A 27,429-nucleotide genomic window follows, 5' to 3' on the forward strand; every position below is an offset into this window, starting at 1 on the left:
TCCAACGGCATTTCCCAAGGCCAGGACCGGACTTGTCCGCCACGCTGATACGTGCGCCGAGTGATGAGTCTCTGCGGTCTATTAACCCAGAGCACACAAGGTTCTTTTCGGGACTATTTGATATTTTAGGGTTTCGGCGTCCGCGAGAGAGACGTCTCTTAGGTCCCGCCCTCAGGAACTAAAAAAGCACCAATGGCTTATCCATGCGTCCCAGCCCTGTGATCCCAGCAGGAGCCCGGACCGGCCAGGAGGGGTGAGGGGTCAGAGTCCGTGGAAGAGGAGCAGGGCAACAGAAGCTCCGGAGGGTGGAGGAGGGCTGAGAGGGAGGACTGACGGCAGCAGAGGGATGGCCCCCCAGAGAGGAGAGGAGAGGAGGGGAGGGGAACCTCCACCCGGTCACTTAGCCCTATGAACGCACACACGCACGGCTTTGATGCTTAAGTAGCGACGGTCGAAGGAGACAAGGGCGTCGTCCTGCAGGACCTCGCATGAACCGCGAGCCGAGCTCTTTCATCTTTCATCTTGGTTTTTACTGCCGTTAGATAGCGTCTCCAGAGACCTTGTTTTGCTTTCATTCAGCCAATTAAAACGGTGACCGGCGTTGCCAAAGAATATCATTTATGAGAAAGCTGTTCGGAATGACTGTGGTTTTTGGTATAACAATAGTGCCCCCCCCCCCCCAAAGAAATGTTGGGCTGCCACAATAACGCGGACCTCGAGCTGAACCCTCAGATATCTGAGCCCTCGGTCCTTCAACACGTTGCTGCGGTCGCTGTTGAAGCGTTGAGGCGTCTGGCGCTGGAGACGTCTGACCGTGTCGATGCCTTCTGCGCTCGCGTCTCAAACTGGAGTCTGACGGCCGCCTCGCTGGCCGTCTGAGCGCACATTTGCATCGCCCAATGAGGTTGAGGAGGCAGGTACGGTGAAGGCTTCAGGTGCCCTCGCTCTGCCACTCGGACGATTTCACTTGCAAATCTGTCTGTCAACAGCTTCACACAAACCCCCACTCCTGAGAGAATGGCAATCCCCCGGCTCTGCCTGGTGGTGACCCTGCGCACTCTCCTTTGCACGGGCACGGGCAGGAACAGGAGCAGCGTGTGGCGCGGCGTGCCTGTGCTCCAGCCCCCAGCGTGCCTGGGTTCCAGCCCCCAGCGTGCCTGGGCTCCAGCCCCCCCCAGGCCATTATCCTGGCTCTGTAAACAGGCCATTAACAGACAGTCAGCTGAGGCAAGATCTCTATTGTTTTCCCAACCATAGATCTGCGCAAATATTGATCTTCTCTTTTAGTATGAGCCATAACAAGCCCATGCTGTTGTTGGCCTGCGCCGGCAGCTTTTTGTCTTTGCCGTGGCGGTTTGGGCTCGCAGATGATCCGGTTCTGACCGGGACAGCGCCGACTCGGTCAGAACCAAAACGAATTGAGACAATAAATGAGAGCAGACGCGGGGAGTGGCGGGCCTCTGGCGGGTAGTCTGCTGTCTCAGAGCCTCTTACTGTTTAGGGCCTCATTTGTTTACTCGTTCCGGTCCACGGGCCGGAGCACGGAGCCCCCCCCACCCCCCCCACGGCCCAGACCACGCCTCCTCCTGGATAGAGTTAGACCCAGCCTAAACCCACTCCCCCTAGAGGACACACACACACACACACATGTACACACACACACACACAAACACACACACGCGCACACGCATGTACGCGCACACACACACACACACACACATGTACGCGCACACACACACACACACGCATGTACGCGCACACACACACACACACACACACACACACACACACACACACACACACACACACACACACACACACACACACACACACACACACACACACGTACGCGCATACACACACATGTACGCGCACACACACACACACAAGCATAAACACACACACACATGTACGCGCACACACACACATGTACGCGCACACACACACACACAAGCATAAACACACACACACACACGCGCGTATGTACGCGCATACACACACACACACACGTGCATACACACACGCAAATACAGGTTTATTTGTGTCCCAGACTGCAGGCTGAATAGCTCCTCCTATTTATAACGTCGCTCTGACCGGGGCAGACGGCTCTGGCGCCGCCCCCCCGCCCCGCCCCAGTTTGGGTCGCATGCTGGGGTTTTCAGCTTAATGGTGTTCCTGACTTGTCACGCCCAGGCCCCCCCCTCCCTCCTCTCCCCAAAAGGCACAATGACAGAACAGTGGAAATGTCTCCTCTCTCCCCCCCAGGCGGAGGGCGCACTGATGTACAAGGGATTAGCCGGCTCATTTTCCCCAGAGCTGGGGAAAGAACACACACACACACACACACACACACACACACACACACACACACACACACACACACACACACACACACACACACACAGGTTGTATGAGCTACCTCACTACAATGGAGTATGAATTATTACCCCTCTGCCTCTCAGGGCTGCAACCCCACCTCTCATACCCCCGCCCTCCCTTCCTTTGTTCTTTTGCCACCCCCTCCATCCCTACACACTCACCTTTCTCTGTTACCCCCCCCCCCCCCCCACCGAAAAGTGATTGAGGTGCTCTCGTAACTGATATCACCAGAGGACCAATCCCCCTGGGAAACGGTGTTCTCCTGCCCCAAACCGGGTTCTGTTCCCAGTCGTGTGTGTGTGTGTGTGTGTGTGTGTGTGTGTGTGTGTGTGTGTGTGTGTGTGTGTGAGTGTGAGAGTGAGTGAACATGCGTGTATAAGCTCTGGGTGTGTCCGGGCCGAGCAGCCCTTCCCTGAACGGCATATGCTGGCCATTGTTTACGATTGCGTTTGGTTAACGATGACACCGGCGCATCATTACGCTGCCAGTCCCCGCCTCTGGCCTCCCTTGCTCCCCCCCCCCCCTCCCATCCCAGCTTCTCCTGGCCCCTGGCTCTCGTAGGGTTAAAGTTACCCGAAGACAACTCTTGGGAGGAGAACACAGGGGATGCCTGCTGTATCGAGTGGCTAGCAGGGTTGTGATGGCGTTCCAAGCCCCAAGGCTGGCTGTGGTTTAGGTGTTGGGGCATGGGCCCCGGCCGGCTGGCCAGCCAGCCAGCCTCTACCACCCCCATCAGGGCAGACTGTGCAACTGCGGGCGTCGTGAGTCGAAGGAGCTCTGGATGGGCAGCGACAGGTGGGGGACCAGAGGGGTTGTATACAATGGCTCTCTATCGCTGGCTCCCCCACAACAGGCGCGGTCATTCAGACGGAGCTCCCCTGGCTCGCCTCCCTTATCAGGGGCGCGAAAGGCGGTTGGGTGGAGGACAGCTTGTTGGTCACTCAAATCAGTGTGTATTTCGGTGTTACGGTCAAGTGACAGCCAACGCCGTTTGCGTTAACACTCAAGACATGTTCGCCCTTCGACTAAGTGTTACTGATATCCCTCCCCCCGTGTCATTCCGTCTCTCTCTCTCTGTCTGTCTCTGTCTGTCTCTGTCTGTCTCTGTCTGTCTGTCTGTCTGTCTGTCTGTCTGTCTGTCTGTCTGTCTGTCTGTCTGTCTGTGTGTCTGTGTCTGTGTCTGTGTCTCTGTCTCTAACTCTCTCTCTGTGTTTTGGTTGTCGGTAAAGCAAACAGTCTGTCAGCAATGACGATACCGCGCGTGATAATGGATACGTATTTATTTATTTATCTTCAAAATCATCTCAGTATGATGTCACTGCATTACACACACACGCACACGCACACGCACACACCCCAAGGCGAGCTAATCCAGTGGACAGTGTGTAGCCTAATGGGCTAAAATCTATCTCCCACACACTCTGGTGTCCCAGAGGAAGCTGTGCTCGACGGAACAGCCTGACCCCATGAACCTGGTGATGAAAGGCGTCTGTTGACAGATATGGTATACCTGTGAGAGCCCACCGCTGGACCCCCCTACCCCCCTGGACCCCCCTACCCCCCTGGACCCCCCTACCTGTGAGAGCCCACCGCTGGACCCCCCTACCTCCCTGGACCCCCCTACCTCCCTGGACCCCCCTACCTCCCTGGACCCCCCTACCTGTGAGAGCCCACCGCTGGACCCCCCTACCTCCCTGGACCCCCCTACCCCCCTGGACCCCCCTACCTCCCTGGACCCCCCTACCTCCCTGGACCCCCCTACCTGTGAGAGCCCACTGCCCCCCCCCGCCGCTTGTTTTCCCCAGATATATATCCCCCCCCCCCCCCCCCTGGATATGATACGGATATGTGTGTGTGTGGGGGAACGGACACGTACGCGCACATACCTACACACAATAAGCGTGTGTGCCGTGTCTCTCAGCGCCGCGGGACGCAGCAGGAAGTGGCTCTGCGAGCGAAACCGGAGCCCTCTCAGGAATGCAGGGGGTGTTTTCAGAGGACGGAGCAGAGCTTAAGGGGCGATGGGGGGAGGGCGGGGGGGCAGGGTGGGGAGGGGGGTGATTAGGGGGTGACAGCTGAGTGCTGACCCCTCTATAATGACAAATCATCTGGCAGGTGTGAGCGGCTCTGCACCGCCCCCACCCTTCCCACCGCGACCCCCCCCCCCCCCCCCCCTTTTCCCGTCCGGGGTTCCCAGGCCAGGATTCCCGGCCGCTGCCCTCGGCCCCGCGGCCCGAGTGCTAAAGGAAGACTTCCGAACATTCCGGCTGCCATCCAAAAGCTCATGACTCGGCTCGCCATCCTGGCCTCCTCTCTCTCTCTCTCTGATACTCTGCGCCCCGGAGTCACCCCCCCCGCCCCCCTCACCCGTTCTGAATAAGGCAGGCTCACCCGGCGTCGTCCTCGGCGCTGTACGTCCGGTACGGAGGAGGCTTTATTGATTTGACTTTGCGGACGTGTTTTTCTTTTTCTTTTCCTCCCCGTCATCGGCTGAATCCATTTTTCTCCCTGAAGCGCTGAATGTCAAAATATCAGGTGGCCGTCACGGCCAGCGCTGACGGGCTGAACTGTAGAGCGCGGGTCCTCCGTGCTGTATAAACAACTGTCCCTGGATCAGGGGATGTTGCTGTAAGGGGGGGGGGGGGGGGGGGGCAGGTGTGGTTCTAAAGGTCACTGTTGACGTTCTAGTGAAAGTCGGGCCGCAGAGAAATAGTTTACATTCACGATTCGCTAATATTATTTTGTAATGGATATATTAGAATAATACATTTGTTCTCCCTAATTATATTAACGTGTAAATATATCCTTATGTTTCATTACTCTTAACCACAGGCCATCAGATTCAGACAATGAGCCTGGTACCGTTTGTTGATTTATCTGGAGAAAGTCGGCTAATTCTCCCCAAAGTTTTACAAAAAGGACGGAAAAAGTCTGAAGAGCCAAATTAATTTGTCCCGACCACATAATTCCAAACATGGTGTGTGTGTGTCTGATTCACATCTGATTCTGATTGCTGCTTTGTCTCTGTGGTTTGCGTGTTGATGGTGCACTATCTCAAATATCCTTTGTATAGTGATGGGCCTCTCTTCATTTTCCATCATCGTTATGGCCTTCCCAGCACTCCCACGACACTTCTGATCCCACTCCCCGAGTCTAGACCCGGGCTTCCCGCCACAGCTCGCCTCGGCTACTGTACAACCGCTACTCCCCCTGGTCCCGGAACTAACCCCCCTGGTCCCGGAACTAACCCCCCTGGTCCCGGAACTAACCCCCCTGGTCCCCGAACTAACCCCCCTGGTCCCGGAACTAACCCCCCTGGTCCCGGAACTAACCCCCCTGGTCCCGGAACTACTCCCCCTGGTCCCGGAACTAACCCCCCTGGTCCCGGAACTAACCCCCCTGGTCCCGGAACTAACCCCATTAGACCTGGTACTAACCCCACTAGGCCTGGTACTAACCCCCACTAGGCCTGGTACTAACCCCATTAGACCTGGTACTAACCCTACTGGTCCTGGTACTAACCCCATTAGACCTGGTACTAACCCTACTGGTCCTGGTACTAACCCCATTAGACCTGGTACTAACCCTACTGGTCCTGGTACTAACCCCACTAGGCCTGGTACTAACCCCATTAGACCTGGTACTAACCCTACTGGTCCTGGTACTAACCTCACTAGGCCTGGTACTAACCCCATTAGACCTGGTACTAACCCTACTGGTCCTGGTACTAACCCCACTAGGCCTGGTACTAACCCCCACTAGGCCTGGTACTAGTGAGGCCTGGTACTGGTGAGGCCTGGCACTGGTGAGGCCTGGTACCTACTACCTACCGGGTCGCAGGTATTCAGACCCACGAGAACCCAGACGTCTCACTCTTGAGATGTTTGCAGCTGGGAATCACCCAGAAATCCTCCTGGACGCGTGGCCACTTATCTTCTCTGTTTGAATTAGGGATGAGGCTCTGTAGCGTTTCCCAGAAGACGGGGGCAGGGGAGGCTTCGGAGAGCGCCCCACTTTGGGAATCCAAGACGGTTGTTTCGTGTTGATGCATTCCCCAGGTCTGCAGAGCTCCGCACACAAGTGGAAAAAGATGGTCGTCTTGTGGCGGGTCTGGGTGTTCCTCCAAAAGGAATTGCGACGTTATTATTGAAAATAAAGTAGTGGTCCGCCATGTTAGGGTTTTAAAATATGTTTAAAAAGTATGTTGCTTTGCTACTTTTTCCATTTGCGTTATCTCAAGGCAGAAGGATAGACCGTACCCACACTGTGTTGCGGACTCCGATGAGGATGTGGAGCAGTGTTTCAGCGCCTTCTCCCAGGATTACTGAGGAGAAGAAAAACACCTAGATTCCACTCTGCTGACAAATTCATTCTGGCACACACTTTCATACGGGGTCAGCGTTCAGTTGTCTCCATCATTTGCCCCGGACCATTCCCGCACCCCTCCCCACCCCACCCCCTCCTCCCCCCAACAGCAACATAATGGACCAGTCCGAAGTGACCCATATTTACCCAATAATACGTGGCTTTGAAAAGGCCCGTATCGGGTTGCTGCTAATGCTCCAGTGGGGCCCGAAGAGTGAAAGATGTTACCAGCCCCGACGACTTGGGTTTCAAAGTCCTGGGAACAAAAGGCAGACCGGTCCTTGGAGAGAAGGAGAGGAGGAGAGAGAGGGGGGAACAGGAGTAAGGGGGGGCGCGGTAGGGGTTAGGGGATGCGTGGGCTGGAGGTATAACTCTGACTTAGTCTCGGTGAGCAGACAGACAGACAGACACTGTGGGCTGGAACGGTAGCGACGCCGCTGGCAGGGCCGTGACCGGACACTGGGATACGCATCATGCTCGGTCTGGCGGTGTCTGGAGCCGCCAGGTCGAGTTCGCTCTCTCACAGCGTGCGCAGGCCGGTGAGCGATGGGTTCCACGCCTCCGCTCCGACCGGCTGGTGTCGTCACACCGTACTGTACTGGGAGGCGTCCGGTTCCGTCTGTCTCCCCCAGCGCCACATGTGCCCGGCAAAAGGGGGGGGGTTGGTTGTGCAGGGGTGCGCCCCCAGTTTACGAGGACGCTGACAGCGGCCGGGGTAATGGGGCAGAACTGGTCTCACCCTCACGGTTCAGGGTGAGTGGGAGGGATGATTTAAAAACAAGAGGACCTGTGATGATACTTGAAGGTGATTTTGCTTGATATCCTCTCTCTGCTCCCATCCACCCCCCCCTCCTCCTCCTCCACCCACACCACTCCATCTCTCTTACCCTCTCGCCCCCACCTTGCTGCTCCCCCCCCCCCCCCCCCCCCCCTCCTTGGGGGCAGGCAGGTATAAAGTTACACAGAGCTCTCAGCTTTCTTGGAGGAATGACCACATGAGTAGCCTGGGGATTAGATTAGCAGGAAGAGCAGACTTAGCCGGGCCGTAAATAGCCCCCTTTTTTCACTGTTAAAAAGGCCCAGTACAATATAATCAATAGATAGCACTCATCCGCTGCAGGAAGCCATCGGAGAAGACCTCCCTCAAGTGCTCTGTGAAGGACGCCACAGCAGCTTGGCCCTAATGAAGTTATTATTAATCACTGGGCCTCCTGTTTTGAACTTGTGCGTTGTTTCTCTAGTGGGTGATGAGTGGGCTTTTGTGTGCAAAAAGAAATTTGATTGGCCTCCGGCGTTGCGCTCCACGTGCTCTCGTCCGTACTGAGACGGAATTGCATAATTTATGGCAGATGAATGAGTACGTATAGAAACCGTACATGTCTTTTATTTTTTCCAGCTTGCAATCAGCGACAGTAGCACCCCCTCCTCCGAAATGATCCGGCCTTTGTGTGCTCTCTTTGCTCCCTCTTGTGACTCAGACGCTGGAATCAGAGGGCTGCATGGGCTCTTGAGTTGTGCTGTCTTTGAAGTCTGCACAGCTCTGAGGAGCCGAGTCCACAGTGCTTGTGTAGGGAGAGGGGAGGGGGCTGAGTGCTGGCCTCGGACACCTCGTCGTAGCTATGAGGAGGCGGTGGAGGCCGACCTCGTCGTTGAGCTGGCCTCCCCGTGTTGTCCTCGTTGCTTAGCATCTAAGCTGCCAGACTAGTTTTTCCTCGGACGCTACAAGAAACCAGAGAGGCCTGTGTGGGTTTCTCCATGAGAATCTAATCCTGACAGTTTAGGTGTGTGTGTTTGTGTGAGAGCGAGAGGAAGGATTAGAGTTGGTGGGGCCACAGGTCAGCTGTCCCCCCCCCCACCCCCCGACCCCCACCCCCACCCCAGCCCCACTTACACACAAACACACACATTCATAAGTATAGGAGCACCTCTCAGAGAGGTAGTGCTTTAAATTGACAGCTCCACTGTTTTTCCATCTTTGACTTGGGAGTGAAAATAAACAATGACTTTAGCCGTAGCTGGAGAGGCTGAAAGGGGCTTTGGCAGGCTACGTCTGGAACCACTTAAAAATAAGGCATCTTATTTTTTTATACTTCAACTTAAATTGCAGAGGCTTTTAGTCACGAGGTGTTTGAGTGTGGATGTCCTGGTGGTCGTGCCGTTGTTGGTCACAACAAGGGGGTAACCGTTGAAGTGGGCAGGAAAAAAGTGTGGAATTAGGAGGGGAAAATAAACGTTTGGACTCGGATTGCACACGCCTAACCCCCTTTCACCCCTGCTGAGATGTCGTGCACGCCCCAACTACTTGGGAAGGGCGTCTTCAATTAAACATGACCATGCGACTATTACACACGAGTCCAGTAGGAAGGAGGGATCACTTGCCGTTAGTGGCCTGCCTGACACACTTCTCCTCTGCCCCTCCAGGTATCTGAAGCACGTGCGGGCCGCCTTGCCCCAGGACACGGCCGGGGGCTACTCCTCTGGCCTGGCGTGTCACCGGGCCCTGCAGGACGCCTTCAGCGGCCTGTTCCCGATCCAGTTCTGACCGGCAGGGCGGCGCAGGGGACCGCTTCACGGTCGGTGAGAAACGCCAACGACCAAACCACCCGGACGCGGGGTTAGCGCAGCTGTTGTGAAGTAGGAGCTTTAGTCTGTTCACTTTTCACAGAAGTTTTTATTTTATGAAGTTTGTATTATTTTTATATGTAAATAAATCATTCTGATTGTTAGAACTAGTTGTGTGTGTTTCTTTCCATCTTAAATTCAAACCTTATTATAACCTCAAGCCAGAGATATTAACATAATGCACCCAAAAGTAAAATAAATTAGTATTAACAATCCAGGGTTTGTCTCCATTTATTATGGCATTAGCATATAATTAAAAAAATTAAAATAAACGACCACGGCGTGCTCCCCGCAGTACCCTGATGTCCACCATCTCTAGTCTGCCGTCTCTCCACACTTCTGCCTCTTGGGAGCGGGTTCTGCTTCAGGCCCTGGGGAGGAACAACAGTTGGTTTACATGACCGGCCCGGGGCGATGATACCTCAGTGAGGTCACGGAGGAGGAGGAGGGCTCGAGGGCCCGCAGGTAACAGATCTGATCCAATAACAATGGTGTGTCATGAAGTATAGGAAGTATTGAACCCATTACTGTCAGAAGAAGATGTGATATAAAGATCCCATGCCATGAAAATGTCACTTTCTGAGGTTTTCTAACATTAATGAGTTCCCCTAGCCTACCTGTGCTCCCCCAGTAGCGAGAAATGTCGTTGGGTGTAAAACGAGTTCAGACGCGCCGTTTTCCCCGTATGTCGTTATGAGGCGAGATGCCACCTCCCCTTTCTCTGCTTTGCCAGCCCAGAGAATTTGGCCCGACAATGAGCTACGACCTTGCGAGCGCCACATACGCAAGTGTTGTACACTTCTTTGTTATTTGGATAACCGTTCTGCTGGTGGTGTTATGGCGTATAACACGTCGGTTCTTTGACGTCTCTGGTATCTCCACAACGAGCCTGTCGTTGGGGTCAACTCTGCCATGGTTTAGAAGGAATTGGGGGAAAGGAACTTTGGCGTTGACTCCCTGAAGTACAGGAACTACGACATGGAGGAGAAGGATTGTTGCCCGCGATTGTCTCCTGCCGGAGCCCTGCTGGCCACCGCTCGCTGCCACCACCCAGGGCTCCAGACTGCGACCAAATGGTCGCATTTTGCGACCAGAATTTGAGAGGGAGCGACTGAATTTTCCATCTGGAAAATGTACATGTACATGTACATGTACATGTACATGTACATGCGCATGTACGACCAGTAAATTTGGAAGGGGCGCGTCAATGAATCCGGAATCTTTAGCAGGCCAATGAGTAAGGATAGTGAATAGCGCTAATGGGTCGAGGGGGAGGGTCCTAGAGATTATCGAGCGCGCGTAAACGTCTGTGCGAAGGAGAAAGATTTCACAACCTGCTACGTGCGATTACAATGAGCAAGCAAACTATTGACTCGTTCTTCCGACCTTCGGCTAGTGTGCAAGCACCACCACCCGGCAGCGGGCAGCCGGCCGCCGGCAAAGGGCAGCCGGCAGCGCGCGGTTAAGTCTACTTCAGATTGATGTGGACATGGAAGAACCAGAGTACACGGAGAACACGACGCCATTGTTTGAGTTTCATAATATCGTCTGGAGGCGCACACAGCTTTTGGCCGTGATAATATATGATATAGATATCTATGTATAATATATTATTTAGATATAGAGCTCCGGGACTCCCGCCAGAGCACCCGGAGTGTTCTAGAATATTTACAGAACATGGCCAAAGGCTGTGTGCGCCTCGCCATTGCGATACATCCACTGTAAACAGCGCATGGTACCTTGGCTGCAAGCTACTCAGGGCCACACCCCCACCCTCCACCTTGACCCGCCTCTCTCCTCCTCATTTGCATTAAAGCTACAGACACCGAAACATCGCGTTTGGGGAAAGCTCAATGTGCGACTGGCTCGTAGTGGCTGTAATTCTGCACCACGGCTGAATTTCGGGAACGTCTTCAAATACTGTGTTAGGGGCCCGCTAATATCTATATTAAAGCATCCATAAAGAAGCATGCCATGGGACCTTTAATGATACTTTGTGATAAGCTCAGCCTTTACCTTTTTTCACATGTAAGAAAAAGCGGGAATAAAAAAAGATCCTTTGGATCTAGATAAAAGTTACCGAGATACGTTGGCAATCATATAGTATCAGATCCTTTACGTCGGGGGATGGTATGTCCAGACAGCCTCATCGTACAGACCCAAACATGTGGATGCTCCATGGATGCTCACCTGTCTGCTCACCCTCAGCGCTGAACAGCACCTCTTTGGGGAGCGGGAACCTCACACACATCATGTCCTTGTTCGGCGCTACGTTGCGCACAAAGTGCACCGAGCATCTCCCGTCCAGGCTGACGCCGAGGCTCTGGGAGGCCCTCAGCATCATGTCCCTCTCGGGGTCCTCGTCTTTGGAGAAGCCGTAGCAGTAGACGGTGGGCAGGGCGGCGTCGCAGCTCGGCTCTCCGGCCAGGAGGCCCCTGAACGAGTCCAGGAACTCCACCGCCAGGGCGGGCAGGTTCATGACGATGTGAACGCCGGCCTTGGCTCTGAGCAGCGCGGGCAGCTCCTGCCTCACCGGCCCGCGGACGAAGGCCCTGCCGTCCAGGTTGAAGGTGCGCACCGCGGCGGCCACCTTGTTGATCTTGACGTTGTGCTGCAGCCAGCGGTGGGACTCGGGGTTGAGGTCGTTGGCCAGCACGGTGGCGCCGGCGCGGGCCGCCGGGATGGCGAAGGGCCCCACGCCCGCAAACACGTCCAGCACCGTGTCGCCGCGCTTCACCTCCTGCACCACCCTCATGTGCTCCGTGCTCAGCCGGGGGTTCCAGTACACCCGCGAGAAATCAAACTCGTAGCTCGAGCCGTTTTCTTTCACCTGCAAAACAGCAACAGAAGATGCACGCCATCAATAGAGCGCTCTGATTGTCACCGCTCGCTTCCGTCGCCTATACTAATAAAGTAGTGTTGTTTGAAGTCTCTCCCACCTTAGCCACCATATTCTCCTCTCCGGCTAGCAACTCCATCTTAAAGTTGCGGTACGTGTTATCAATCATGTTGGTCTTGTTGACCACGCAGCTCACACCAGGGTTTTTGTCGATTATGACCTGGCCTTGAATGAGAGCAGCAGAGAGGATGTGTATGAGTAGTGCAAAATAAAATATTTTCACACATCAGTACATGTTAACATTATTTGTATTAACCATTTCCCTTTCCTCCCCATCACTGATGGTCCAAACCCATAATTTGCATTATAGAATTGTTTCCCAAAGAATGTCTTCCATCATCTGCGGCTTGTAAATGATCAGTGCCTGCCTTTCAAATGTGCTTTCTTCACGATTACGAATTTTTAATCTATATTAGTTAGTTACAGTGTGTGTGTGTGTGTGATCTCAGTCAATTTCAACTACATATTTTCACAACCTTACCTATGAGGTTTTTAAAGGGCATGTGGTGATCTCTCAAGTTCATGTGTGCGATGTGTCCCACCCGGCTGAACGCGGAGGTGATCTCTTGTCCCTCGGGGAGAACAGCCTCCAGTACCTCCTCTGTCTTCAGGTTGCAGTATTTCAGCTGCAGGTTATAATCCTGGAGCTCCTGGGGGACAGCGAACGACCGCAGTGCCTCTGTCTCGGCTTCGTTAAAGGAACTTAGTGATGACACTCTGAGTGGATCCAACAAGACCAGGCGCATGTCATCCTCCTCAATGCCGTCTTCCTTGTCTTGTACCACACGCGGTATACCCGGTCGCTGAACGATCGTCCTTTTCAGACTCTTCACCACTTTGTTCAGGACGCCCTTGGGAACCCGTAGGGATGGAATGACGATAGTCTGAGTGAAGGCGTCTCGGTCCAGAGAGACCATACCACGCACCTCTGGGGGAGCTCGGTAAAGCAAAGCTTTTGTCTCGTGATGTGGAGACTGAGCCATCTGCATGAAATTAGATCCAATACTTCGGTGTGAACTTGAATGCAAGGCTATAAACAAACCCCTCCGATGAACGCTGTGTTGTCTTTGCACTGATGTGAAGATCTGCAGAAGGCTATGGTTAGCGGGAGTTTATTATTATGAAATCATTATTACATATCAACAAGGATTACTGTATATAGGGCAATACATTACAACAAGCGATATGATCACAACGTTAACATAAACATTGAACCCATAACACTCACCTCAACATCCTCCAATTCGAGCACACATGCCTGAACCGCGTCATCAACCCGAGCCTTTCGGCGGACTGTGTGATTGGATGAATGAGCCAAACGCTCATCTCTGATTGGATACTAGGTTCCTACGTCTCAAAACGCGACAGAAACATGGTCATGTGACAGACATCATCGCTCTGCTTCTGACTTTAAATGTAAGGCGCTTACAGAAGTTTGATTTATTATGTTGAATGTAACACGCTCCGTTTTAAAAGGAATTCCGTTCGCATTATAAAGTCAGATACTCAAACTTTTTTTTACTTAAGTACTGTGTTGTTTAGCTGGTTTTTTTTCAACATTTTGTAACTAGATAGAATGAGCATCAATAGCAATGAAAGCGGTGACCTTCCAAACTATGGCACTACCCCGAACATCGGAGATGACGAAGCAACCCCTTTATTAGGGAATGTAAGTAATATTGCTCTGTCCCCTTAAATATGTTAGTGGGTCAAATAGTGACCACACATCTGTGAGGTAAAGTTAGAATGCAAAGTTGACTAAACCTGTTAAATTATTATTTTAAAAGGGTCTGTATTAGTGTCTTGCTTCCTATTCTGTCGGATTTGTATGTTTTCGTTATACTGGTATGTTTAATTGCCTGCCCAATGTCATGGTGGTTCTCCCGTCTTTTATGACACCAGAGTGTCCAATTATTCCAGTCCAAGGGTCATTCAGAGCTTGTTTTGAATCTGACACCAGAATTACACCTCCCAGGATATCCCCAATTAAAGAGGTCAAGTTATTCCGGGTAGGAAGTGTCCCTATCCCAAGCCCAGGCAGCTGTCCAGCGACCAGTGGCTCAAATCAAATCCCACCATATCATGTCCGTTTCCATTCCTAGACCCCACATTCCACCACAGTGTTGTGTTGTGACTGTGGGTACTAATGCGGTTCTTAGCTGCTCGTCTGTGTTGAGCATACACCTACATAACATGGTTCCATCCTTTCTTCCTTATGCTGGTGATTAGGCGTCAGAAGCGCCCAGGGTCAAAGGAACACCCTTCGCTGCCTGCGTGTTCAACCTGATGAGCGCCATCATGGGCAGTGGAATCCTGGGGTTGGCGTTCGCTATGGCTAACACTGGCATAGTGGGTTTCTGGTAAGTAAGCCATATGTTATATTTGTGACGGCTAAGTCGTTGGATTTTCATATTTTATTCATGTGCTTATTTCTGTGACTGAATTACAAGAGCCTGATTGTGTTTGTTCTGTTTGCGGTTCCACCATAGTATTCTGTTGCTGCTGGTGACCGGCCTAGCGGGCTTCTCTATACATCTGCTCCTCCAGCTCTGTGACCAGACAGGTAAGAGACCACGAGGCCATTGGTCTTTCATCTTTTGTGAGTTGTTGCGTTGTTGTCGCTGAGGCATCACATCTGGAAGTCAGCTGATGAGGTGCAACGTGGACAACAGTGGTCTGAGTTAACGGTATCAGATCTGCCATTGTTCAGTTTGATTTCCCCATCAATGAAGACAAAGGGAAGTGAAAAGTTCATGTTGATCAGGATGTGAACAGCTATTGATTCATTATACCTAAACAAGCACTTCCTTTCATAGTCTTTTCAAATGGCAATAATGGGTCTACTATGCATAATTGCTTTTGATTAGTTTATTTTATGTATTCTAGGTATCAATTCGTATGAAGATCTAGGAGAAAAAGCTTTAAAAAAGCCTGGGAAAGTAAGTTCACTCTTCAACATAAATATATCAGTGTCATATATATTTGTATTGGTGTCATACATATTTGTATGGGTATTATTATCGTACATCGATGTAGAAATGTAATCTCTGAAAAGGACATTCATTATTTGTGTCTTTAGCTTATCATACTTCCAGGCTAATTCCTAATTGTCTTTTAGATTCTGGTTGGACTCAGCATTCTGGCCCAAAACATTGGAGGTAAGTCATAAGCCTTTCCACTTTGTAGCATTCACATGTGTGGTTGATACAGGAAGAATACATGCTAAAATACTTCTCATTTAATTGAACACTTTACAAGTAGCACATTATTATCAACAGCCAAACATCCCCCAACAGCAGGAACATTGTTCAGTCATACAGTTTCCCACCTGACAAACCCAAGGGGGTGTTCTCTGTATGTATGACGTCCGCTGCATGGCTGCTGTGATCTCTTGGTAAATTACTGACGGCTCTCGGTAGGCATATTGAAAGAAGATTGCAGTGTTTCTTTAGTCATAAAGCTCATCTTGCACTAAATGGGGTTCAAACTAATATGTAATAATAGGTAAATGAAGTAGTAGTAATATAAAACATTTGTCCATAGTCACATTTGACCTGGGATGCACTGAACATTAACAATCAGATTTTAACAATGTCACATGTTTAGGCCTGTTTTATTGCTTTACACACTTTGAGCATAAGACTGTAGCTGTTACTGTTTACAGGAAGGTTAGGCAAGGCCCCCTTTCATTTCAGTGTGACACAGCGCCCCCTACTGGCCACCAAATAGTTTGTGTTGAGGTACAGCTTTTTCCTATTGGAAGCTGTTGCCCAGTTTAGGTGATAACCTTTAACCCTGCGCTGCTGTCCTCGCTGCCCTCTCCCCGTGGCCTGAAACCCGAGCCCTCCTCTAATTGATCACTGATGGTAACCCGCCCCCCCCCCAGTGTTGAGTAACCTAATGGGATGCCCCCTCCCCCAACCCCTCTAGCCCTCCCATTTCCATCCATCACACACACACACACACACACACACACACACACACACACACACACACACACACACACACACACACACACACACACACACACACACACACACACACACACACACACACACACAATGTGAGCTTAGGTGTTGGCTCATCTGTGGACATTAGTAGCCAAGCTGACTGGATTACTGCACTGCCTCTGGTATGTTTGCGGTTTTCCAGGCATGGGACAGTATGTGTGAGAGCTGCCACTACAACAGCCTGCATCTGTCCAGAGCCCTGGCCCCTTTTTATAAGGGTACAATTAGCCTCACTCTGAGTAAACACTCATCTACGCTGCTGAAGGCTGTTCAGCCAATTGACCCTAATGACGGGCCGGGCTGGGGCTCGCAGCCCGGCCCTCCACCTAATGAAATGAGAGCGCCTCTGCCTGATTTGGAATCCACCCCTCTGTGCCCGTGAGGCTGACCACACACACAGAGTTTACACAGATTCCCCCTAATAGGATTTATCATGACTATTTATTATTAGGCTACAATAGCATTCCAGTGTTGACCGATACGATCTGTTTGTTTGCCCAGGGTCTGTTTTTGTTTGGATATGTAAGTACCACTCCCGGATGAGTTTCCGTAGCGTCTCACTGCCATTTAGCGCCCTGCCGGAGGTCCTGTACCGCATGCAACTAAACCGTGATGGTAAAGTTCCTCCTTACAGAGAGGGTTGGACAATTTGTGAATTAAAAAAACAGGGTAGCTATTGTGAAGTAACTTTGAAGTCACACCTGTCCACCAAAGTGAAGAGACTCTAGACTCTTCCTCTAGTGATGGACGGGCCATTCGTGCGTCTGTGTGGTCACGGAGGTTGTTAAAGGAATCTTCTCAAGACAACAATGAGCGGATCTGTGGGATTTAAAGTCCAGCCGGCTCTGGGGAGAGCAGAGGACCTGCCCTCGAGGCTGGGAGGCTCCAGGGAACTCCTGGCTCCGGCTGACTCCCCGACAAACCCCTTTACATCTCCAGCGCCTGCGCTTTACCTCCCCTGAGCTGCGGCTCACAGGCTCCCCCCCACTTGGTCCACCTCTACCCCCACCACACGCACACGCTCCTCTCCTGCTACCCACACACGCTCCTCTTCTCCTCCTCCTCCTTCACCTCCACCCCCACCACACACACACACACTCTCCTCTTCTCCTGCTCCACCTCTACCTCTACCCCCACCACACGCACACGCTCCTCTCCTGCTACCCACACACGCTCCTCTTCTCCTCCTCCACCTTCACCTCCACCCCCACCACACACACACACACTCTCCTCTTCTCCTGCTCCACCTCCACCCCCACCACACACACACAGGCTCCTCCTCTCCGGCTACACACACACGCTCCTCGTCTCCTGGTGCACCCTCACCCCCACCACATCCCCACCCCCACCACACACTTTCACTCCTCTCCTTGTGATGCTTCGGGGGCCCGCTTTGCCCGGCCGGAAGTGACCCAAAGTGTCCTCTTTGATTGGCTGCATGCAGGGGCTGAGGGGGGATAGACTAGCCCACCAGAGACGTAGGCCGATGATTTCCTGTTTCCTAAGAAGGTGGGTGGGGGGGAAGGTCCAGGATTAGCGTCGGGGATCATTATTGTTAGCATTCCTTCCCTCGCCACTTCTTCTCTCCTGGCTGCTTCCCCTCGGCTCCGGCAGACAGCGTCTGCGCAATGTCTGCTCCTCTGCAGAGGGCTTTGGGGGTGATCCCTGCTGGAGCTGGGCGCCCCACCCAGCAGCCTGAGCTCAGAGCCGCAGTGACCCTTCAGCCCCCCCCCTCCCAACTCAGCATGCATGTGTGTGTTATAAACAGTACGCTGCCGTGACATCATGTTCTAGTGTGTTTAAATATGAAGGAGTGGTTCTGTGACCTGTGTGTTTTATCAACCATTCTAAACCCGCTGTGTTCCTCGTTGCAGCGATGACGTCGTACATGTTCATCCTGAAGTCGGAGCTTCCGGCCACCATTAGCAGCTTCCTAAGCCCTGGCAGTACGATGTAAGTACGGCGAAGAGATGATGATAAACGCGTCCACAGAAAATGGCACCGCCTGCTTTATCAGATCAGCAGGGCCGCGGTGGGACGACTTCTTCCCTACAGACTAGCTTGATGGATTCTTAAAACGTGCGCTCAGATAAACACCACTTCCCATTGTAACCCCCAGAAGGTTCTAGATGGTACCTTTTGGCTGTCAAACAACTGCAAATCGACCATCTCGCACCACAAGGCTACGCAAACAGGAATTAGCCCCAGAGATGAGGAGCGTATGAGAAATGTGGCAGTAGAAGTAGAGATGCGGGCAAAACCACAGTAGAGCACTGTCTGAGCGGTCGGGGTTGGAGGGGGGCGTATGGTGTAGTGTAACGCGGAGCAGACCCAGAGGAAATGTATACGACGTGATGGACAGCCATTCATCACCCTTCCCCGGCAGCCCGTGTCCTTCAGGGGAGGGGGCGAGGCGGAGCGTCCCGGGGCAGGAATGTAACCTCCATCGCTCTATTATCAGCAAAACGGATTCAAAGCGTGTGTTTTCGCTGCTCTCAGCCCCAGTCCATCAACATCTGAATCTTCACCGCTGCACAGCTGCTTCGTGTTAGGGCTCGGTGTTCACCCCCCCCTCAAACGTCTCGCACATGTTCCCCGGGATCGGAGTGATACAAGGGGATATCAGTTCTGCCATTCTAATTGCAGCTCGCTGCTGAGCGAAACAAAACAGTTCTGTTAATGAGCGGCTCTGGGATGTTAACACACTCGGTCCCCACAAAGCCTCAGTAAATGAGTCGTTTTATTCCCCAAACCAGAGCTCGCCTGCTGGCTCATTAATCCCAATGTGGTCGTGATTGGAAGTTGTCATTTAGGTTCCGCGGCGTTCGCCGCTGTCCTGGTGACGCTCTGCCCCGTGTATCTCTGTCTCCACGCGCTCAGAGCCGGTGAGTAGGCCCGAGGTCACAGAGGACAGCTGTGGGTTTCGGTTGGTGCAGTGTTGGCTGGATTTATGCTAATCTGTAACACTTGGTGGAGATTGACTTGTTGGCAACGGCGCTCCAACCTTGACTGAGTCCTGCTCTGCGGCTTGTAATAGCATGAAATGCGATGCATTTCATGGGTTTTCCATGTATCTCCCCCCCCCCCCCCCCCCATCCCTGTTAACCATAACATCTCTCGGCCTCAAAAGCATGGCCTTCAATCGCTTGTTGAGGTTTCTTTACACAACCCGTGTTGGCACCAAGACTCCTCTGTGAAGGAGAAGAAGCAGCAGGGCCGTAGAGGAGCCAAGTGCTGGCGAAGTACGGGTCTTGGGCGAGAGTCAATTGTGACACCAGTGTTGGCCGGGAGAGAGAGAGAGAGTAAGGGTCAGCGCAGTCCAGCGTGTGACATGAAGTTAAAGAGCAGAATCTGTGTAGACAGAGAGGCGAGACCGCCAGCGCCTGCGGTAAACCCTGCAGCTGTGAAACTGCCAACCGGGGGTCACTGGGTGTTGACGTGGCGAGAGCAGGTGCTGCCGACTGGTGGGAGCCCCATTAACAGCCACGGAGCCCGGCCCTCGGGGACCCCCTGCTGGTACCGTGAGGGCCCCTGCCCCGCCCGGCCGCCCGCCCCGACCCCAGCCGGGCCCACGTTCCTACCGCATGTCGTCAGCCAACACCGCCCGCGTCCCCGGCAACGGTCTCACACACGACGACTTAAGAACCTCATCGTCAACAGAAAATATCTGATCTCCTTCTGCGAGAGAACTGAGCTGGAGGAATGCAGGGGTCATATAACTGAGCGACGCGGTATTTTAATTTGAATCGCATACATGTAAGGGTTTGCAGGGGTTGAGGTTTCTCAATGTGTGTTGCGTGGCTGAGATGGTCGTGCTGCTTTGGGTAAAAAATCACAACCCATTTCTGAGGAGTTGACCATTACACATCCATCTCTCCTGTCTTCAGTCTGGGGTAAATTCTTGTTTGGACTGTATTGTTGAACTAATGAGTCCTTGTTCTGCCGCTTTACCCAGGGGTGCCTGGTATGAAGATGGCCGTATCCTGCTGATCCTGGTGACCGTGTTTGTCGTGCTGCCACTCGCGTTGCTAACCAGAATAGGTATGAAGAAACGCTCTTTCCCGTCTCCTGTCCCTGTTTGGGTTCCTTTGCTACCACTCACCGGAGCGGCCATCTTGTTTCTCCCCAGGGTGGCTGAGCTACACCAGCAGCATTTCGTTCTTCTTCATGCTGTACTTCATGGTCGTGGTGAGTGGACCTCTGTGCTCATTCTTCAACCGTTCCACTTTCTACTGGTCCCCCAACAGACCCTCATGTGTGCTTCCCCTCCCGCTCAGGTCATCGTCAAGAAGTTCACCATCCCCTGCCCCCTCCACCAGAACGGCACCATGGGAAACGACCGGTTCCAGGTAAGACGGCCTCTTCCTGTGGGACCGCTCTGCACCGTGTGTACAAAGGGACGGGCTGGGGGGGGGGGGGGGGGCGGGAGCTATACTGTCACGGCCAGGGGATTAGGAAAGGGTCCAGGAGATGTAGCGCACTGATTGGGCCAGCCCTTCCTGATGTGGAACAGAGGAGGGGGGGAGGGGGGGAGGTGCCGGCCCGGAGTGTCTGGTGCCGGTCCGGGGAAGTGGGGGGGGGGGAGTTCAGCTGACCTTGCCCCAGCCTGGAAATGAACTCTGACCTTCACGTCTTATCAATGCAGATCTGGCGTCGGTTCACTGAACGGGCTGTTGTTCTGTGTGACTCTAGGATCCTATTTAGTCCTACTGCCACATTGAGAGTGCCACTGCAGACCTGTAGAGCTGAAGTCGGGTAGAGCTGAAGTCACGTAGACCTGACCTGTAGACCTGTTGCCACTTAGAACGGTAGACCCTGTAGACCCTGTAGACCCTGTAGACCCTGTAGACCCTGTAGACCCTGTAGATCTGTAGATCTATTGACCCGTAGACCATAGACCCGTAGAACTATAGACCTCAGCACATCCATGTTTGACCTTTGTTTCCCTTTTGTCTTTATTGCAGATCTCAAACAGCTCGGCATCAGAATGTACTCCAAAAGCCTTCGTCATCTCCAGAAAGGTACCGCGCCACTAGAATACTAGTATAATTTGACCCCCAAACCGGAAGGATTCAATTAGTTTCTCTGAGTTTCAATGCTCCAGGGTGTATCAACCCAGTCCGTGTTATTTTTTTTCGCTTTACAGTTTATTTGTGGCAACATGGCACAATGCTGAAGTGAAAGTGTCCTCTTGCTCCATAATCCAGTTTTCAAGCCTCATCATTAAACAATAAAATATCTAGAGAGAGAAGGTCAATTTCATAATAAAGATGAGGATACCAAGCCTCCTTGCTTGATCTCTGTATGTTAAGTTGTTTAGTAGAGGCCTTCCTGCTCCAGGATGAGTGAATTACTCCAGTGTTTACCTGCTTCTGCTTGACTGTTCTTCAGAGTGCTTATGCCCTCCCCATCATGGCCTTCTCCTTCCTCTGCCACACGGCTGTCCTGCCCATCTACTGCGAACTCGACCGGTCAGTACCAGCCCGTAGCATTTGAGCGAGTACCATTAAGGTCCAGTCCTTACCGCAGCGCCCCGCAGCATTGCTGCACGTCTTCCCCTCTCCCTCCTATCCACCTTCCCGTCTATCTCACTCTAGAAAAAAACAATTAAAAAAGGATGAAAACCTTCAGAGATCCCTCGAGGGGCAGCAGGGTGATGTTCGGCGTCTCACCGGCGGGAAGGCCTCCTGGACCAGAGGGCTGGGTTGTGATGTTGTGATCCGCTCTCCCCAGGCCCACCAAGAAGAGGATGCAGCAAGTGACCAACACCGGCCTCTGCCTCAGCTGCATGATCTACCTGCTCTCCGCCCTGTTCGGCTACCTCACCTTCTACAGTAGGCCCCCCAACGTCTCCCTGAGTAGCAGTTGCTGCCCCCCGTTTGAACGCTTGCCTTGCTGGTGACACTAGAGGCCACAGCTGTGCCTGTTCCCTGACAGGCCACGTGGACTCTGAGCTGCTGCTGAACTACGACACCTCGGCCCCCCGGGACCCCATGGTGATGATCGTCAGGCTGACCATCCAGGGGACGGTGCTGTTCACCGTGCCCCTCCTCCACTTCCCTGTGAGTCGGCGCTCAATGACTCCATCGCCCGTCGTTTTATTTAGCAGACAAAGCGCGTCCTCGCCTTGATGGGTTCTAGTTAATGTGAGCTTTATTATTGTATAGCATGTGTTTTTTTTTTTCATAATAATAATAATACATTCAATGTATATTCTGCTTTTCTAAATACTCAAAGATGCTGTACAGAGTGAACACAAAATAAAATGATTTAGTAAGAACGTATATTAGTAAAAAAGGAGGAAGGGGAGAGAAGGGAGGAGATGATGTGGTTAAAGCATGAAGGCTGTAGAATGTATGATTGTTTGTCCCTTGACAGTTCGATAGCGATGAGAGGAATGGTAGACGATACAATAATCTTTGGATCACGGCCCTCAAAGAAGAACATCTGGTTTGCAAATTGACAAATGCCTTAAAAGAGCTGTCTTCACCCTCTCAGAATAGACTGCCTAAGAAGAAGGTTGATCGGGGCCGTGAACAATGATAAACATCTGATAAAAAAAACGTTAAGGGCCGTATCCTCTTTAAAGTGTGTCGAGTGCATGCGTTTGAGTGTCTCTCTCCCTCTCTCCAGGCCCGTAAGTCGCTGATCACCTTGCTGTTCGATGGCCGGCCCTTCTCCTGGCTGCGCCACGTCTCGGTGACCGTGGGCATCCTGGTGGTGGCGCTGATGGCCACCATCCTCCTCCCTGACTTCAGGAGCATCTTCGGCGTTGTGGGTCAGTACCATCTTACACAGGATCCTCTTTATTAGGTTGGAAACCAAACACAGTCACGATAATAGTTTAAATTTAGAGGGGTAATTAGGATCCATACTCACTTTCATAGGTTTATGCTTTTACTTTAACTATGATTATTAAAATGGATGATTTTGTTAATTTGATTATATTCTTGGAGAAACAATATTGTGCTGCCAGTATCTTCTGCCCTCATGCTACTGAGGTTGCGGCATCGGTCTGTGCACCATGAAGTAAAGAAATCTTCCAGATGATAACTCCTGATGTTAACTCCTGATGATGTTGTCCAGGGTCCACCACGTCCACCTGCCTCCTGTTCGTCTATCCTGGGATATTCTTCCTCAAGCTCAGCAAACGACCTCTTCGCTCCGCTGAGTCCGTGGGTGTGAGTACTCATCTCTCACCTGATTGGTTGTTAAACGGCATCCTCACAATACCAGTCTGGACATCTTTAAGTCAGCCTCACACAGGCTCCCGACATGGAAATACAGTCTGCTCATTTACCTAGAGAATAATTACACATCGATAGCAGGATCGAATGTATAATGCATATTTGTATATTTTCTATTTTATATTAAATGATATGTATAGTAAAACAATAAATGTATTCATCATGTTTTTTTAGAATTCCAGGCATTGTCTCTAGTGCTGTGAGTTACCTGCACGACACTATGTGTTTGTGACGGCGTCTCAGACTTCAGACGATGAGGTGGCTTATTTTGCTGCGGTCTGTGGCCTAGTAACCCCTCTGTTGTCTAGTAACCCGTCTGTTGTCTAGTAACCCCTCTGTTGTCTAGTAACCCGTCTGTTGTCTAGTAACCCCTCTGTTGTCTAGTAACCCGTCTGTTGTCTAGTAACCCGTCTGTTGTCTCTAGTAACCAGTCTGTGGTCTCTAGTAACCAGTCTGTGGTCTCTAGTAACCCGTCTGTGGTCTCTAGTAACCCGTCTGTTGTCTAGTAACCCGTCTGTTGTCTCTAGTAACCAGTCTGTGGTCTCTAGTAACCCGTCTGTGGTCTCTAGTAACCCGTCTGTGGTCTCTAGTAACCCGTCTGTTGTCTAGTAACCCGTCTGTTGTCTAGTAACCCGTCTGTTGTCTAGTAACCCGTCTGTTGTCTCTAGTAACCCCTCTGTTGTCTAGTAACCCGTCTGTTGTCTAGTAACCCGTCTGTTGTCTAGTAACCCGTCTGTTGTCTAGTAACCCGTCTGTTGTCTCTAGTAACCCCTCTGTGGTCTCTAGTAACCAGTCTGTGGTCTCTAGTAACCCGTCTGTGGTCTCTAGTAACCCGTCTGTGGTCTCTAGTAACCCGTCTGTTGTCTAGTAACCCGTCTGTTGTCTCTAGTAACCAGTCTGTGGTCTCTAGTAACCCGTCTGTGGTCTCTAGTAACCCGTCTGTGGTCTCTAGTAACCCGTCTGTTGTCTAGTAACCCGTCTGTTGTCTAGTAACCCGTCTGTTGTCTAGTAACCCGTCTGTTGTCTAGTAACCCGTCTGTTGTCTCTACTCTCTAGTAACCAGTCTGTGGTCTCTAGTAACCCGTCTGTGGTCTCTAGTAACCCGTCTGTGGTCTCTAGTAACCCGTCTGTGGTCTCTAGTAACCCGTCTGTTGTCTAGTAACCCGTCTGTTGTCTAGTAACCCGTCTGTGGTCTAATAACCCGTCTGTGGTCCCTTGTCTCTCAGGCCGTGATACTGCTGGTCTCCGGGTTGTTTGTGGGGACGACCAGCCTGTGTATGATCATCGTCACCTGGGTGCAGGGCAGCTGAGCGCACACACACACACACGCACACGCACAAACACTTTAATCAACAAACAGAGGGAAACTGTGCAATCATCTTTTAGATGTAATCAAGTCGATCATTGTCATGTATTGAAATCCTCAAATGTTTTTATACTTTGAAACCCCGGAGGATATTCTTTTATAACTTGGAAAACTTTTACAAAATGTGCTTGAAATTTTGCTAATGCAGTACATGAATGTTATTTAATGACTGTTGGCCAGTAATCTTTGTTTAATTCAGTTAATAGGCCTGATATTTTAAGCTCTACAGTGTAATTATAATTATATGCATTGTAAATGAGGTTGCGTATTTAAAGGAAATGTTTTCATTGTTTTTTTTGTAATGAGAGGGAGATCACCCGGTTTGGGAAACCAACTAGAAGGTTCTTGTTTCACCGTAAACAGGAGTGCTTTCTGATTATCTCAAATGTTGCCCAAATTTGCACCACTCTGTCCTCCACTTGCACCAAGTCACTGTTACTGTTTTTGTTGTCATTTTCGTTCTGGCCAGAATTATGATATTTTGATGCAATCTTTAGGGACATTGTATCCAAAACTCTCAGGTCCACATTTTATAGAAAAACACGTAAAACACTCTGTAGTGAATGTCCTGTAAATACCAAAGACCGATTTAGAGGCAGGATGAATCGAATATCTTCTGTTGTCTCATGTCGAATCTTAATAAAGGGAAGTATCTTTTAAAGGTGTATTCAAGTCATTTGTTATTATAATTGATGGAGCCGCGCATTGTTTTCGAAGGCAGATCAACATGAATCATCTGATATCCTGGGTTCGGGTTTGTATCAGCGCTTTGGTATGTGTGAGGTTCTGGGGCCCCGTTTCCTAGCGCGGGGCTGGGGGCCTCTGTCTCTCGCTAATAAGAGCCAAATGCTCTGTTATCCTCGTGCGGTTGGACGGTCCACGCGCCGCCTGGGCAGCACGGCCCGCCCCCTGCTGCCTTTAATCTGGACCAATTAGGTTAACTAGTCTCCCTCCCGGTCCCGCCCATAAAACACTGGCCTCTCGCTGCTCACACCCCCTTAAAGCCGGCTCCTGGTCTCCCGCAGCATTAGCATATATAGGAGGTCCGACTTTTAGAGCCCCAGCTGTCTTCATCTGGCCGCGGGTTGTGGTTGAACTCATCCATGTTTAATGGCGTACGAAGGCCTTTCGACAGAACATTTCCCAACACATTCGAGATGCCACGTAATTATTTAACACCGTCACAAACCGTCGTCAGCGATGCAGGCTGTTGTCGCCATGGCTACCCTGGCTGAAAAAAAAAAGCCTTGTGAATGTCAGCGATCGGGCTCCGTCTTGTCATCATACTCGACACAAGATTACCACCTAGAGCCGGAAGAGACGTGTGTGTGTGTGTGTGTGTGTGTGTGTGTTATCCATTCAAAACATACTTTTCTGTGCCATTAGCCCAACACAACTGCTGTTTCTTGGGGGGGTAGCGTTTAGCATGTGCGGTGCATGTTAACACACACCAGTTGTTTTAATGGAGGCTGGCTGGGGGCAGGCACACTGGGCCGGGAGGGGGTCTTTTTGTTTAGTTAAACTCACTCGCACCCTGGGCCTTGCTCCAGCAGTATGACACCATCTCCTAGGGTTAGGAGATGGAACAGGGTGGAGGAGGGATGGTGGTCTTAAATTAGGCCCCCGTTGGCAGCCTCCACCGCCTATTGTTTTAGGAGGTGTTGGTTGTCTACTTAGAAATGTGTTTTGTTATTGAAAATCTGGACTTGTTCGGGTCCCACGTTCCCCCGTTGACCTCTCTCCTTGCTCGGCACCGAAAGCGCACATCTTCAGTTTGTTGACACAAATTAAACATTGAATTGTTCAGCCTTCTTTTGAGGTGCACAATGTGGTGTGCCTCGGAATCAGCCGCAAGTTGAAGGGGGAACCTCTGGCCTCGTTCAGAGCACACCTTTGGTCATTGCGTTTTCTGTAAGATTAGAGACCTCTTTAATCCTGGCTGTCATTACTGAACACATAGGGCATTTAGCAGACACTTTTATCCAGAGCGACTTACAACAAGTAGATTTGTCAGAAGAAAGAGAAACAACAATATATCGCTGTCCGTACAGTAAGGATGTTCATGGAACAGCGCAGTCACTGACAATCATTAGGTTAAACCATTGCCCGTATACAACAAAGATAGCTAGGATAAGATGCTACAAGATACATAGTACTTTATTTAAGTGCCAGGACGTATAACATACAATAAGTGCGTACGAGGGGTGTGCTATGTCATAACAGAAAGCCAGACATCCGTCCACTGACACCCGTGTGTTCCATTGCCACGTAGCCTCCCTCCCCCCCGCCTGGAGAAGAGGCTCTCATGGAGCGCGGGGCAGGGGGTCCATGGAGCCACAACACCACCGTCCACAAATACCGCTGAGGACGTGGCGTTGTGGCTCAGATGAAGAATTGCTCTCCAACTCTTCCTATTCATCCTGCTCTTCTATCTCCCCCCCCCCCCCCCCATTTCAGTGTTTATTTCTCTGCTCTCGAATCGATTTCCGCTCCATCAGTAGACCTGCATGCCGCAGTAACAGCATTCCTGGGGCTCGGATT

General features: G+C 51.5%; 3 protein-coding genes across 6 annotated transcripts in view; 2 read left to right on the forward strand and 1 right to left on the reverse strand.

Moving 5' to 3' along the window:
- mnat1 (MNAT1 component of CDK activating kinase) overlaps positions 1–9,473 on the forward strand; it is an 18,193-nt gene extending 8,720 nt beyond the window's left edge. The window contains exons 7-14 of the mRNA XM_060052490.1: positions 232–260; positions 686–873; positions 1,083–1,195; positions 3,056–3,140; positions 3,879–4,143; positions 4,301–4,424; positions 4,761–4,799; positions 8,974–9,473. Coding sequence (XP_059908473.1) covers positions 232–260; positions 686–873; positions 1,083–1,195; positions 3,056–3,140; positions 3,879–4,143; positions 4,301–4,424; positions 4,761–4,799; positions 8,974–9,286 — 1,156 coding nt within the window. The 3' untranslated portion in view covers positions 9,287–9,473. The remainder of the gene's footprint in view (positions 1–231; positions 261–685; positions 874–1,082; positions 1,196–3,055; positions 3,141–3,878; positions 4,144–4,300; positions 4,425–4,760; positions 4,800–8,973) is intronic.
- Positions 9,474–9,581: 108 nt separating this feature from the next.
- Positions 9,582–13,631, reverse strand: trmt5 (tRNA methyltransferase 5). Of its 2 annotated transcripts, none has more exons than XM_060052427.1 (5): positions 13,494–13,631; positions 12,747–13,360; positions 12,306–12,430; positions 11,557–12,196; positions 9,582–9,737 (listed from the first exon to the last, which is right to left on the reverse strand). In XM_060052427.1, exons 1-5 carry the CDS (start codon positions 13,589–13,591, stop codon positions 9,682–9,684), a joined length of 1,533 nt encoding a protein of 510 aa, XP_059908410.1. In that variant the 5' UTR covers positions 13,592–13,631; the 3' UTR covers positions 9,582–9,681. The 2 variants fall into 2 exon arrangements, with proteins under 2 accessions (XP_059908410.1, XP_059908411.1); XM_060052428.1 differs by having other exon boundaries at positions 12,747–13,350; positions 13,494–13,596.
- Positions 13,626–25,552, forward strand: slc38a6 (solute carrier family 38 member 6). Of its 3 annotated transcripts, XR_009525807.1 has the most exons (17): positions 13,626–13,681; positions 13,837–13,934; positions 14,495–14,625; positions 14,755–14,828; positions 15,152–15,204; positions 15,384–15,423; positions 18,150–18,228; positions 20,231–20,316; positions 20,405–20,463; positions 20,553–20,624; positions 21,240–21,296; positions 21,667–21,746; positions 22,009–22,109; positions 22,213–22,337; positions 22,909–23,053; positions 23,362–23,780; positions 24,749–25,552. XR_009525807.1 is itself a non-coding variant. In XM_060052429.1 (16 exons), exons 1-16 carry the CDS (start codon positions 13,842–13,844, stop codon positions 24,830–24,832), a joined length of 1,374 nt encoding a protein of 457 aa, XP_059908412.1. In that variant the 5' UTR covers positions 13,635–13,841; the 3' UTR covers positions 24,833–25,552. The 3 variants fall into 3 exon arrangements, 1 of the variants encoding a protein (XP_059908412.1); XR_009525806.1 differs by having other exon boundaries at positions 13,634–13,934; XM_060052429.1 differs by having other exon boundaries at positions 13,635–13,934; positions 23,362–23,456.
- The last annotated feature ends 1,877 nt before the right edge of the window (positions 25,553–27,429 follow it).

The sequence above is a fragment of the Gadus macrocephalus genome, chromosome 5, assembly GCF_031168955.1.
Source record: "Gadus macrocephalus chromosome 5, ASM3116895v1".
Taxonomy (NCBI): Eukaryota; Metazoa; Chordata; class Actinopteri; order Gadiformes; family Gadidae; genus Gadus; species Gadus macrocephalus.

Coding starts and splice junctions, on each gene's coding strand:
- trmt5 (XM_060052427.1), bottom strand. CDS start 13,591: ATGAGCGTTTGGCTCATTCATCCAATCACACAGTCCGCCGAAAGGCTC. Junction 13,361..13,493: donor TCGAATTGGAGGATGTTGAG/GTGAGTGTTATG, acceptor CGCTAACCATAG/CCTTCTGCAGATCTTCACAT. Junction 12,431..12,746: donor GCCCTTTAAAAACCTCATAG/GTAAGGTTGTGA, acceptor CTCTCATTCAAG/GCCAGGTCATAATCGACAAA.
- slc38a6 (XM_060052429.1), top strand. CDS start 13,842: ATGAGCATCAATAGCAATGAAAGCGGTGACCTTCCAAACTATGGCACT. Junction 15,424..18,149: donor TCTGGCCCAAAACATTGGAG/GTAAGTCATAAG, acceptor TCCTCGTTGCAG/CGATGACGTCGTACATGTTC. Junction 23,054..23,361: donor GAGCATCTTCGGCGTTGTGG/GTCAGTACCATC, acceptor GATGTTGTCCAG/GGTCCACCACGTCCACCTGC.